Source organism: Polypterus senegalus, chromosome 10 (assembly GCF_016835505.1).
Source record: "Polypterus senegalus isolate Bchr_013 chromosome 10, ASM1683550v1, whole genome shotgun sequence".
NCBI lineage: Eukaryota > Metazoa > Chordata > Cladistia > Polypteriformes > Polypteridae > Polypterus > Polypterus senegalus.
The window spans coordinates 11,534,945-11,547,933 of record NC_053163.1 but is presented as its reverse complement, the minus strand read 5'-3'; the positions used below and the strand labels follow the sequence as shown (position 1 = coordinate 11,547,933).

The following is a 12,989-nucleotide window of genomic DNA, read 5'->3' as shown; positions in this document are numbered from 1 at the left end:
TAACATTTACCCCCCAGGTGGAATTGAAGAGTCGCATAGTGTGGGGTCTCCTCAGTCTGTCAGTGGAGCAGGACGGTGACAGCAGTCTGTTGCTGAAGCTGCTCCTCTGTCTGGAGATGATCTTGTTCAGTGGATTCTCCATGACCGACAGGAGCCTGCTCAGCGCCCGTCGCTCCTCCACGGATGTCAAACTGTCCAGCTCCGTGCCTAAAATAGAGCCTGCCTTCCTCACCAGTTTGTCAAGGTGTGAGGCGTCCCTCTTCTTTATGCTGCCTCCCCAGCACACCACCGCGTATAAGAGGGTGCTTTCACAACCGTCTGATAGAACATCTGCAGCATCTTATTGCAGATGTTGAAGGACGCCAGCCTTCTACGCAAGTATAGTCGGCTCTGACCTTTCTTACACAGAGCATCAGTATTGGCAGTCCAGTCCAATTTGTCATCCAGCTGCACTTCCAGGTATTTATAGGTCTGCACCCTCTGCACAGTCACCTCTGATAATCACAGGGTCCATGAGGGGCCTGGGCCTCCTGAAAATCCACTATCGGTTCCAGAGGGGGCTGGGTGGCCTCGGAACCCCTGCAGATTTTTTTTTTTGTTTTCTTCTGGCCTCCTTGCCATCAGACCTTACTTTTATTCTATGTTAATTAGCATTGCCTAATTTTATTTTTACATTTTTTTCTTTTTCCTCATCCTGTAAAGCACTTTGAGCTCCATCATTTGTATGAAAATGTTCTCTAAAAATAAACGTTTTTCTCTCTCGGATGCTCTCCAATACTGTGACTTGTGATGCACCCAGGTAACACTGCACAATCTCTCCAGTCTCATGGCGCTTGTACATCCTTCGTTTCTCGAGGGTCTCGTGGTGGCCTCCCTTACTCCTCCTCTTCAGATTTTGCAGCTGTGCCTTAGTCTTTCCATTTCTTCCCAACTGCTTAAAACTGGAGACTCGTGACTTGAGAGATCTTCTTGTTTCCAACCACGATTTGTGTTTTTCACTTGAGTTATTTTTTTTTTTGTTGCCCGTCTTGTCTTCGTTATTTAGGCAAGTCCACCATCCTGCCTCACCACAGGTTGTCCCCTCCACATTCAGGTGCCTTTAGACTGCAATCAGTGGAGAGACCCCAGCCAGGTGATATCCACTGACCCAATTCTGGGAGATCTAAAACTAGTTGGCTGCAGCAGTCATGATTTAGGGGTGTCGTTGCCAAGGGGGTGAATACTTAATGGCATCTTTGTATTTCATTTTTGTAATTTAGAGCAGTTTGCAGAGATCTGCTTACATTTTGACATTGAAGGGGCCTTTTCTTTTGTCAAAAAGGCAGATTCAGTCCACTGGGGCTCGTTGTTGTACGGCAATACACTTCTTTTGCTGTCTTCTTCTTTTGGCTGCTCCCGTTAGTGGTCACCACTGCGGATCATCTTCTTTCATATCTCCCTGTCTTCTACATCTTGTTCTGTTACACCCATCATCTGCATGTCCTCTCACCACATCCACAAACCTTCTCTTAGGTCTTCCGCTTCTCCTCTTACCTGGCAGCTCTATCTGTAGTACCCTTGTCTCAATATACCCGGCATCTCTCCTCTGCACATGTCCAAACCAACACAATCTTGCCTCTCTGACTTTGTCTCCCAACCGTCCAACTTGAGCTGACCCACCTAATGTCCTCATTTCTAATCCTGTCCATCCTCGTCAAACCCAATGCACATCTTAACATCTTTAACTCTCCCACCTCCAGCTCTGTCTCCTGCTTAATGGTCCGTGCCACCATCTCCAGCCCAGATAACCTAGCTGGTCTAACTACTGTCCTGTAGCCCTTCCCTTTCACTCTTGCTGATACCTGTCTGTCACAAATCACTCCTGACACTCTTCACCCATTCCACCCTGCCTGCACTCTCTTCTTGACCTCTCTTCCACATTCCCTATTGCTCTGTACTGTTAAGCCCAAGTATTTAAACTCCTCCACCTTCACCAATTCGACTCCTTGCATCCTCACTATGAAAACTTCTTTTGGCTGCTCTTGTCAGGGGTCGCCACAGCGGATCATCTTCTTCCATATCTTTCTGTCCTCTACATCTTGTTCCATTACACCCATCGCCTGCAGGTCCTCTCTCACCATATCATTAAACCTCCTCTTAGGCCTTCCTCCTTTTCTCTCAACTGGCAGTTCTATCCTTAGCATCCTTCTCCCAATATACTCAGGGTGCACATGTCCAAACCAGATCCTCACTATGAAAGCTAAAAGGAGATAAATATTTTAAGGCACATGCTGGCCAAAGCGGGTTCCTGCTTTAAGCCCAAAACCCTGAAGTCGATTAGTTGCTTAGAAAGGGGGCGGATGGCCGAAGGATTTTGAAAATGATCAACGTTCTTGTGTAACTCTATTAACCATCCGTTAGATGGCAGTCAAGACACATCACTCTTTAATTTAATATTGTTTTTTTATCAGTATGCCGCTGCTAGAGTATGTGAATTTCCCCTTGGGAGAATAATAAAGTATCTATCTCTCCATTTAATCCAAATCCTCAACACACTAGTAGGTTTCCATAAATCGTTTCTTTCTGTCGATCTTGGCCACATTTTATTGATGACTTACTTGAGTGCAAGTCGCAATGCCTGCCTGCCTGCCATTTGATGAATACACCGGATTTTAAACTGCCATCTTTGCCAGTTAATTCCCCACCTCCAACTTACTGTGCGATCCTGCAATCCCACGTTCTCCTAATTCATTCTAAGAATATCCTCCATGTATTTTCTAAACCAGCTTAATCCAGTTTTAGATTTATGCAGGGTCGCGGCCTTATCCAGTAGTATAACGTGTGCAGAGCCGGTGCCAGACCTGGACAAGGTGCCAGTCCACCGTCTCCTGCATTCACCAGGCCAGTATAATGCACCCGAAATAGCAGATCGAAATTCCAAACTACTGGAGAAAAAGGACACGTTCAGAGTGCCGGGATAGTCGGACGGCGACGTTAAACGCGGTGCCATCCTAGCTGGTGGTCCTCCTGTTCGTTCGCACCGCTGATCTTAGGCTTTGCACGTTCTGCCCGCAGCCCACTTGATGGTTTTTTATTTATTTTTTTTTTAATATTAATTAACTGTGGATACTGAGAGAGGTGTTGGTCTCATTTACTCTTTACTTTAAAATTGCATTGTTAACTTTTTTGCGGTGACAAGCTAATGAAATGCTTTTCAACATGTTCAGGTTTAAAAACAATATGTTCTGTCGTCTCCGGTCATTTTTTTCTGTTAATGTCTGAAGAATTGCGACAGAGCAACGTAAGTGCTGAATAAGCCGTGGTAGAATAAAAGATGGAAAGACAGGAATATTGGAATAAGCTGCAGTGTATTTACGTCACTTCTTTGTTGCGTATACCCATTTTTCTAAAGCCACATTGTGGTTTTCAAGCGGGTAAATTCTACACTAGGAGCACTGAGGGCAAAGCTGGAGTCGACTGTGGGTGCCAGCTCGTCACATGGCAGGGACATTCACATAATTCACCCATCCAAAGCTGAAACTTGATTCATCCCTGCAAATTGTGGAGAAGATCGATGCTAAATCGTGGAATTTTGGGAACAGAAGCCCTTCAAATTTAAATCAGTGAGAGTTAACACGTGGGTCCACTAGGGGGCGTCAGCCGCACAGACGGAGAAAATTCACTGCTGGGAAAGACGCCAACAGCGCTGACACAAGTGAGCATTCATCAAGTGTGGGGACATCGGAAGTAAAAAGAAACGGAGGAGAGAAAAAATAGGAAATTCAAGTGCGACAGCAAGCACACTAAAGCAGCAGTTTTAGTAATATGTTTATGTACAGTTAGAACTTCACGCACCGAAAAATAAAAATAGAGCAAATGTGGCATTCGATGGAGATGGAAGCCATTATATAATATATGTGAAAAGTACAATATAATTGAACTGATAAACAGATGTGAAAGGCACTATATAGTAGATCTCTGTAAAATGGATTACTGTAACAGACAGTTGTGAAAGGCGCTACCGTATATAATGGGTAAATATGAAAGGTACTATACAGTAGATAGATGTGACAGTTGCTACTTTATATAACATCAATATTTTTGAAAGGCACTATATAGTAGATAGCTGTAAAATGTACAACTATATATAAAGCAAGTTGTGAAAGGCACTATATAGTAGGTAATAGATGTAAAAGTTGCAATTGTATATAATACTGTAGCTCGATAAATGTGATAGACACTAAATAGTAGACCGCTGTAAATTGTACTGTTGTATGTGACAGCTAGACGTGAAAGGCACGATATACTGGTAAATGCATAGCTGTGAAAGGAACAATATAATAGAAAGTTAAACAACAGATCTGGCGGCTGCGAAACAGAAGGATTCCCGATGGATGAGTGACGTAGGAAAGGGCGAGTGTAGCCCTTTTTCATTTAATTCAATCTACGTCAGAATAATTGTGCAAAAAGAGAAGGGGTCTGAATACTTTGGGAATCCACTGTTTCTGTGTACCCTTTGCAGGGTGATTTTTGGAACCGTTTATTTCAAATGAATCCACTAGATAGATTGGCCATAATTAGGGCGGTTTTGAATGCTGTATGTGGTATAAAAATTACGAAACCTGTATAACTACCTCTTATACTAGACCCGCTTAACCCAGCGCAGAGGGCCTTAATATCCATTTGCAATTAATGCTATAATTGAATGTTCCGTCATTTTTCAGTATTTCTGTTTTAAGAGGTAATGACACAGTCGTTTTGTATTTCGCCGTTACGGTAGGTGGCGCTATTTTAAACAACTAACACTAGCACTAATGGGCGGGTTTCCTGGAGCTGTCCTCCTTGTAACGGTAGTCGTAGTGATGTCATTCTCCTTTTTTTTTTTTTTTAAAGATTTTTGTCTTGTAATGTGAGGAGAAAAAAAGGAGAAGCGGCTTGGTAAAGCGGTCCTGGTTTGGAGTCCTGGGCCCGGTCGTGGCCCGTGTGGAGCAGCAGGCTGCATGTTCTTTCCATGTCTTCGTGGGTTTTCCTCCCACATTGCCAAAGACTATAAACAAAGGCTATAAACTGACCACATGTGGCGGCTGAGTGGGCCATTCCCAATGGGGTCAGTCACTCTCCTCCTCGTAACCATACCGACTAAGCAGGTTAGAAAATAGATGGATGTTTCAATAGAGGCACAGAGAGGTTCTCATATTTCTGTTGAGATGGCCGGACGTGTATGCTTCAAGTACAAAGACAGAGTCTGGTGACTGGGATATGTAGCAGCACGAGAAACGGCAGCTGACAAAAATGAACTGCGCGTGTGGGCATTTAACCAGAAGAAAGGGTGAGTCAAGGGGAAAAACTTAGCAAGAGTCGCCTCCAACGGGGGCAGCCCACGACAGGAGCGGGGATAGCGACACGGGCGCGTGCGCGAAGGCGTGTCAGGTTACGTGAGACCGACGCGTCTCCATAGCAACCCTTTTCCGTGTTGATCTTATCGCCAACGAAGGAATGCGAAAGGAATTGCGAAAACCTAAACAGGACTTTCCGCTAAATTAGTTACGATTTACAGAGAAGGAGATGTTCAGCTTACCGTTTGAAGGTGGAATGTGAAATGTGGTGTTTGCATATCTATCAGCCATATTGTGTTCTCTGTCTGTCTGTCAGTTATATAGTGCCATTCCTATCTAGCTATCAATCTGTCGGTCTGTCAACATATATTTTTATATAGTGCCTTTCCTGTCTGTCTATCAGATAGCTAGATAGTAGTGGCACTATATATCTCACTGTCTGTGTCTATCTATTTTATCATTCCTTTCAGAACACTTTTATACAGTGCCTTTCCTGTCTGTCTGTTTCAAGTTTATCTATTATTTAGTGCTATTCATATCTAGCTCTCCATATGTCTGTTTGCATCAAGCGATTCTATAGCGCCCTTCATATCTGTCTTCCTGTTTATATAGTGCCACGCCTATCTAGCTATCTATTTTGCTCTCTGTGTCTATGTATTATATTGTGCCCTTTATATCGATCTTTTATATACTGCCCTATCTGATAATTAATTATAAAGTGCCTTTCCTATCTATTATAGTGCCATTCATATCTAGCTATCTATCTGTCTGTCTGTGTGTCAAGCTATTATATAGTGCCTCTATCTATAGGGTGGTCGAGATCTAATTATGCAATTTTCATTACGCTATAACTTAAGTTTGTTACACAGAAAATCACCTGAAAAATTCCAGATCACCGAGAAGTGTGCGAATTGACAACATGAAGAATCGTTTTTGCGCCGAACTGGAATCATCCCCACATAAATCAGTCATCCAGACAATCTGGACCACCCTGTATATGTCCAATACATAATGCTTTTCATATCTGTCTCTGTATATAGCACCTGTTGTATCTATCTGTATTATATACTACCTTTCATATCTGTCTTTATTATATAGTGCATTTCATATCTTCTGTCTGTTATAGTGCCATTCATATCTGCCTATCTATCTTCCTGTCTGTGTCTGTCTATTATGTAGTGCCATAGATCTCTAGTTATCTGTCTACCATATAGTGCCATTCATATCTCCCAGTCATATTGTGCTGCTGTCTTCTTTTTCTGTCCACCGTGTCGCCTCGTTTCCCAATCACTTTGGCTTAAAAAATCCTCAAGTGCAGCTCAGTTTGCAGAGGTTTGTTGCTACCTCAGATTTTTTTGAATTTTCAGCACATATTGGGGTCCTAAGCTTTCAATAAAGACCATGATCAAGGTTCCAGCCCCAGTGATTTGCAAGTAATCACATTATAGATGAACAGACCTCGGCTTTTTATATATAAAAAGGGCCCTGTCAGATAAGTGAACCAGCTGCCGTGGTGCAATGTCAGAAGCTTTGCCTCAGGTGCTGACATATGAGGTTCGATTGCCGTAAGGGGATACAAAAGTGCGTACACCTGACGAGCCCCAGTAAGGGCGAAACCCGTGTCGGGTCCTCTTTGTATTATTTCACAGATACTTTAATCATATAGATAGATCTAGATAAAACTAGGGATGTAAAACCAAAATCATTGTAAAGATAACCGAGCAAAGGGATCAAAGGCAAAAAAGTTCCACATATCCCAAGCTATAACAAGAGACATAAGTTAGAAATAAAAGGACCGTAGCCAGAAAATCGAGAAGGACTGTAAAAAACTAGCACAAGGTATTTTAGTGAGTATGTGTTACGAGAGACGCAGTCTCTTGCGATTATTGTGAGCAGAAAGGAAGGTCCTAGAGATGAAGAATGTGAATCCAAAACCGTAGACGAGGACAGGCAGAGCTGAAAACCAAGAAGGAAAAGAAAATTTACAGGCAAAATATGAATCAAAATTTGAAGATCAAAACCTTTTGCTAATAGTCGAGATGAGTAGAACGTGTTCACCACGGGACGGCAAATGTGGCGATTACCACCATGTTTATAGCGTTTCTTCCCGTGATGTACAGAATCTAAATAAAAGATACTTGTAACAGTTTTGTTCTTTGCTTTCCCGATCTCTCAAAAACGATTCATTGGTTAAATTTTAAATGTTAAGGAACGTCTCCACAAAAAATTAAAAATTTAATTTGGATCATAACAGGACGTTTAGAGTATTTTTTGGGGTGTTATTGACTTTGGTCTTTTGTTTTTTGCATTTACTCTTTTGGTTTGGTGAAGTTTTGGATTACCTTTTGTTTACTTTGTATTAAAAATTTTCATTCTGTTTTGGTCTTCAGAAGGATTACTTTTGGCCTGGTGCCTGCTGGCTTCCGGGTACGAGGCAACCCCCACATATGATGAGCTGTTCAACTCATCTTGATGTCTAGTTGTGCAAGGTGTCGAGCTCTTTGGGGGTTCCCCTATTTTTGGTCCTAAAGACCCCAAAAGCTCTCATTTGGAGACCATTTTTGGATTATGTTTTGTACAGGAAATGATACCCTTTTGATGAGAGTAAACCAATAGGTGTCTTCAGCAAAATTGATCAGAAGGACTCGATGTTCTGCCTGTCATCTCAACTGACCACATGGGTTCACCCACTTATGGGAGACGAAGGGTCAAAGTTACTCGCATTCACAAAACTCTGAATGGGGAATCAATTATATTGGCTTGTGAAATGTCGTTTTTTGCTGTTTTGATGACGCTGTTCACAAATGTGATTGTATTTTCCATGTTTTGATTCTTAGCGGTGGTCATAGCCCTCAAAGAGCTTGAAGGTTACAACATGACATATTTCAAACATAAGCATGTGAGGTATCAGTTTAGACGGTTTTGAAGTCAGTGACATGAATATGATTTTTTTTATTTTTAATCATGCACTAAGTGTCTAGCCCCCTCCAACCCAAATAAAACTCAATCATAGGATGACGGATGAAATCGTATAAACTGCTATGCGTTTTCACCACTCTGTGGTAACTCATCAATATTCATGAGCAGGGTGGAGCCTTCAACCAAAACACAATGGAGTGTAAACGAGAAGCTGTAAAGCCAGTTTTGCAACAAACTGAAACAAGAGCCACTGGTTGGAATAAAGCGCTAGTGATGACAGTGTGAATTGGTCACCAGATGACGACAAGGATAGTAAAATCAATGCAAACGGCGCACTGTACAACCGAACCGTTGTGATATGCTTGGTGAGTTCAACGAGAAGAAGGACAAGAAGAACATTAGCCCCCTCAGCTCTGTTCACAACACAAACTGTCAGTGGTTGTATTGGGCAGATGCGGAAGTCACAAAGCCTGGTGTTGTGGCAGAATATAATAACAAGGGGTGCGTTGATCGTTCAGTTCGGGCACTGACACTGTACCCCCTCATGCTCAAGCAATGGAAAAAAAATATAAGAAACGTGCACAAAAAAAAAGACATGTCTACTATCTCAATCGTGATGTCGGGCTGTGCGTGTACTAAATCTACATCAGTACAACTGTGGAGACCAGACAGACCTCTTCTGCTGTATTTATGTTGATGTTATGACCACCAGGGGGCATAGCAGCACCCCAAGTCCAAACATGACCACACAGACACAAGTCTCAGTTTGAATAAAAATGTTTACTGTGCACAAATACCTCAATAAGGCTTCTTTATCCACACACCACTCTTCTTCCTTCTCTCTGCCTTGCTCTTCTCTTCCCAGACAAGCTCCACCTCCAACTCCTTTTATCTCAGGCTCAGGAGTACGTCTGGTGCTAGGACAAGGTCCTTTGCAAGCACTTCTGGGTCAGGCAGAGGTCCCATAAAAGTAGGGATTGTATATCCCCATAGCACATCGGGGTGGCATCCACAAAACCCAACAGGGCTCCACTCTGGGACTCCAATTCCCAGCATGCCCTGTGGAAGTCCAGGGACACTACCATCTAACATGATGGATGAAATAAATACTTGAAGTTGCTCTCTCTCCCCTCAATGGATTGGGTAAGGGTCCCCATTCCAACCCAGTCAGGACACAAGTCGATGCGTGCCATCTGTTAATGACATTTTAATACTTCAGGACTACAATTCTGGGACTCCAATTCCCAGCATGCCCTGTGGGAATCCAGGGACACTGCCATCTAACATGATGGATGGGAAAATACTCAAAGTTGCACTCTCACCCCCCATTGTATTGGGTAAGAGTCCCCAGTCCGACCCAGTCGGGAAACAAGCTGATGCGTGCCATCTGTTAGTGACATTTTGATAGTTACATATTTCTGTTGCACTTAACATTTTCTTGTTGGAAAAAAAATTCAATGTTTTTGACTCTATAGAACAAGAAATTTGGCAAACAAGAGGAGACCATTCAGTCCATCAAGCCCATTTGTTTAACTTATAGCTCTATAAGTCCAACCTTGTTGCTGTCAAGTCTAGAGGTCTCTCGAGCATGAAGCTTTTACAAGATTTGAGGCGTTTGGCGACATTGATATGGCCGTAGAGTGGGTGTCTGAGGACCTGTAGTTGCTTTAGGTTTTCCTGCTTACTCGCTACATTTCTTCTTATGTCGGGGGGAGCAAAGCCAGCCAAGATGTAGAGGACATTGACTCGGTTTTAGGCATCCTGTAATGTAGCGCAAGCTTTCATTAAACACAGGTTAGAATTTTTTGGCATGTGATGACCGCTACCAAACTGGTAGCCACTGGCGGTGACCTAGACTGGCCACTATGGAAAAGCCTTAACCACCTGCATACCAGGACTGGCAGATCCAAAGTCCATATTAGCCAAGTGGGGATACACTGACAGCGATCTGTGTGACTGCTGGGAAAGACACACCATGGAACACCTCCTGATCTGCCGATTCCTGGACAAACCATGCCACCAACGGTTCTGGTTTTAAGGACTCGAGAAGAAGAAGAAGCTAATAGCTAAGCTAGCTCAATAGATACATTATTGATCCTTAGTAAAGTTTAAGACAAGCTGTCCCAAAGCAATCCACACTTCTAAAATTACTGCACCAAAACACTTCTGAATTGCAACAGGAATCCTCCGCCAAATCCATTTCTCTCAACGGCCTTGTCGCTTTTCTTTGCCCCTCACAAAAATGTCTCTTTTCGCGGCTTTACTGTTCCGCCCCGCATGCTCTGTCCGCCCCCTCCAGGTCACGTGGCACGCAAAGGCGCGAGGGGAGGAAGTGACCCGCCCTCATTCCAGGACGCTGACGTCATGGCTATTTCTTTTTTTTATGAATGAAAGGAATCCTGGTCGTGAGTAAATTGAGGAAAGGCGAGCTGACACTGTAACTAAACAAGGCGGCCCTGAACCGGAGCGGAGCTTTCAGGACCGAGGCGGCCAACTCACTACGCAGCTACCGCTCCAGTAAGTGACCGCGTCTACCGCTCGTGTGTGCGGCGCGACGCGACGCGACGCGGGCGGCGACGGCAGATGGGAGTGCGAGTCAGGCTGCTGACGCCGTTGTTGACATCGAATTGCTGCTCGGAACGCGGCGTGCGACCTGTTGGACGGGCTGGGGCTGAGGAGCCGACGGCGAACCGCTGAGATGTGCGTGCTTGGTTTTCAGGTGTCGTGCTGTATGTTTGTCTGTTTGTTTGTATTTATGGTGCGCTGCATTCCAGGGTTCACCTTCGCGGCGCTCGCGTAACACGGTTAAGCGTCCCGAGCATGTGACTGGGTGGCAACGGAGCTTGTTTACGGGAAGGAGCAGGGAAAGGCTGCCAAATGGGGTTGCGCTCGGGGCGGGAGAGGGGCAGCGATCGATCAGTACGAGCTTCTGCACGGGGCCAGCATTTGGAATTCGGGAAAGCTACGATGTCAACTTTTCCGCGAGTGCTCTCCCCCACCGGTCAGTAGGAACACTAGTATCAATAATAAAGCAAGCGAATGCAAAGCGTACATGATCATGGATACATAACATGTGGTGGTCGGTCTCCGTAAAAGGCAATGGATTGAAAAGTCCATCTCGTGACGCATTTATTTATTTAAATAGACTTTATAGTTGTGATCGAAGCGAGAAAAGGGTCCAGCAAGGCTGGTAACTTTCACTTCAGTGGCAGCTGAAGAGAAAGGGAAAGGAGTTGCCGATTTCGTAAAGTGGCGAAAGATGAAATGTCACTGCGTGTTGTGTTAGTAGTATGGCTTTTAGTATAGTATAACGGATCGCTGAAAAACAGCCGTCCGGCCGGGATTGGCACCTACGGTCCAGGTCAACTGCAAAAAATAAAGCAGAGCGCAGAAGAGCTCTGGAGCGCTGCCAGTGCGGTGCTTTCTGTTTACTGGGCACGTCATTGATTTTGAGATCACCGTCCAAATAGTCAATAGAAGAGTATTTTTAACATGTTCATTTTCTCCTTGGCTGTCTTCTTTTCATTTTAATAATGTGAATCGCGTGGGTTGGGCGTTTTATGCTGAATCACTGTGAGTTTGGCAGTTATTCCTACAGACTTTGGTTTTTAAAACACACCTCTCACTTCTGCTTCGAGGTGCCCCGCCTCCGTTTTCCGATGGCACTGCCCTCCTCTTCGGAGCGACTCGGGAAAGATCGACCAGCCTTGTCGCCTGCCTGTCGTCTCGGCGAGTTGCAGCCCACCCGGACGGCGGGGGTCCTGCGCGTAGGTCGTTGGAAAACTGACGAAAGGCGTCGTGGTGGTGCTGAGTCATTATCTGTTCAGAACCGGCTTCTCTCTTTTCTTTTTCCATTTTTGAAGTCAACTTTGAAGCCGCCCACCAAACATAGCCTCGTGCGCATGGATAAATAGAACGGCGATTATTTTATACGTGGGAAAACTGCAGAGCGCTGAAACGTTTAAAATTAGCGCACGCGGAGCCGAGGCTGGCGGCAGCCAATCCTGGACGGGACGGCACGGCACGGCAGTTGAGTGTTTTGCAAGATTAATTAGAAACAGCTTATTTAAAGAAAGGAAGAATTGCACAATACTGAATGCTGTCAGCATATATCCTTGGGGGTTTAGATCGTGTAAAGTAAATAAACGTGAGTCATTTTGTGCATTTCTTTTTAAATTTCTGAAGATCTAGGAATTCATATGGATGTTGTAACTTAAGCTTCCTCAATTGCATTTAGTTTAAGTTACTCACCTCGTTTTAATTTGTCTTTGGACGTGTCATGCAGGTTTTTATTCATTGTAATGAAAATGTGTTTTTTATAAAGGAGAAATGGTGCGATGATGTTAACTAGGCGGGTGTGATAAAGCGGGCTGGGTATGTGTATATAATGAATATACATGTGTATCAGATTTCTAAATACTGTTTACATTTCAATCCGTATGTGTGTTTATGTGTGTGTGTGTGTCCCCTTATCAATATGCATGTTAAATATATCCAGATCATTTGGGACTGTAGTATCAAAAATACCTGAAGACTTGCCGCATGTACTCAATATTTGTATTTATATCCATTTCGTGAAATCTCTTTTTTAGTGACGACTTCCAGAAAGCAGCCCCCAACCAAGCGTATTAGAAAAAGACGTTATATTTTTGTCACTACTCAAAGCGTTTTAGAGGGGGAAGCCACTTCAGAAACCACCAATGTGATGTGACGGCAGCCTTTTTTTTTTTTGCGCCATCCATTCGCTATTAGGTG

The 12,989-nt window shown here is 43.9% G+C and overlaps 1 protein-coding gene across 4 annotated transcripts in view; it reads left to right on the top strand.

Moving 5' to 3' along the window:
• The first annotated feature begins 10,522 nt into the window (after window positions 1–10,522).
• Window positions 10,523–12,989, top strand: part of LOC120536750 (transcription factor MafK-like) — a 35,623-nt gene continuing 33,156 nt past the window's right edge. The window contains exon 1 of one of the 4 annotated variants that reach the window (XM_039765233.1): window positions 10,523–10,751. Coding sequence is in view for 1 of the 4 variants with exons in the window: in XM_039765232.1 (XP_039621166.1) it covers window positions 10,933–10,934 (2 nt within the window). In the remaining 3 variants the exon portion in view is untranslated. The other 3 variants (XM_039765232.1, XM_039765234.1, XM_039765235.1) reach the window with 3 other exon arrangements.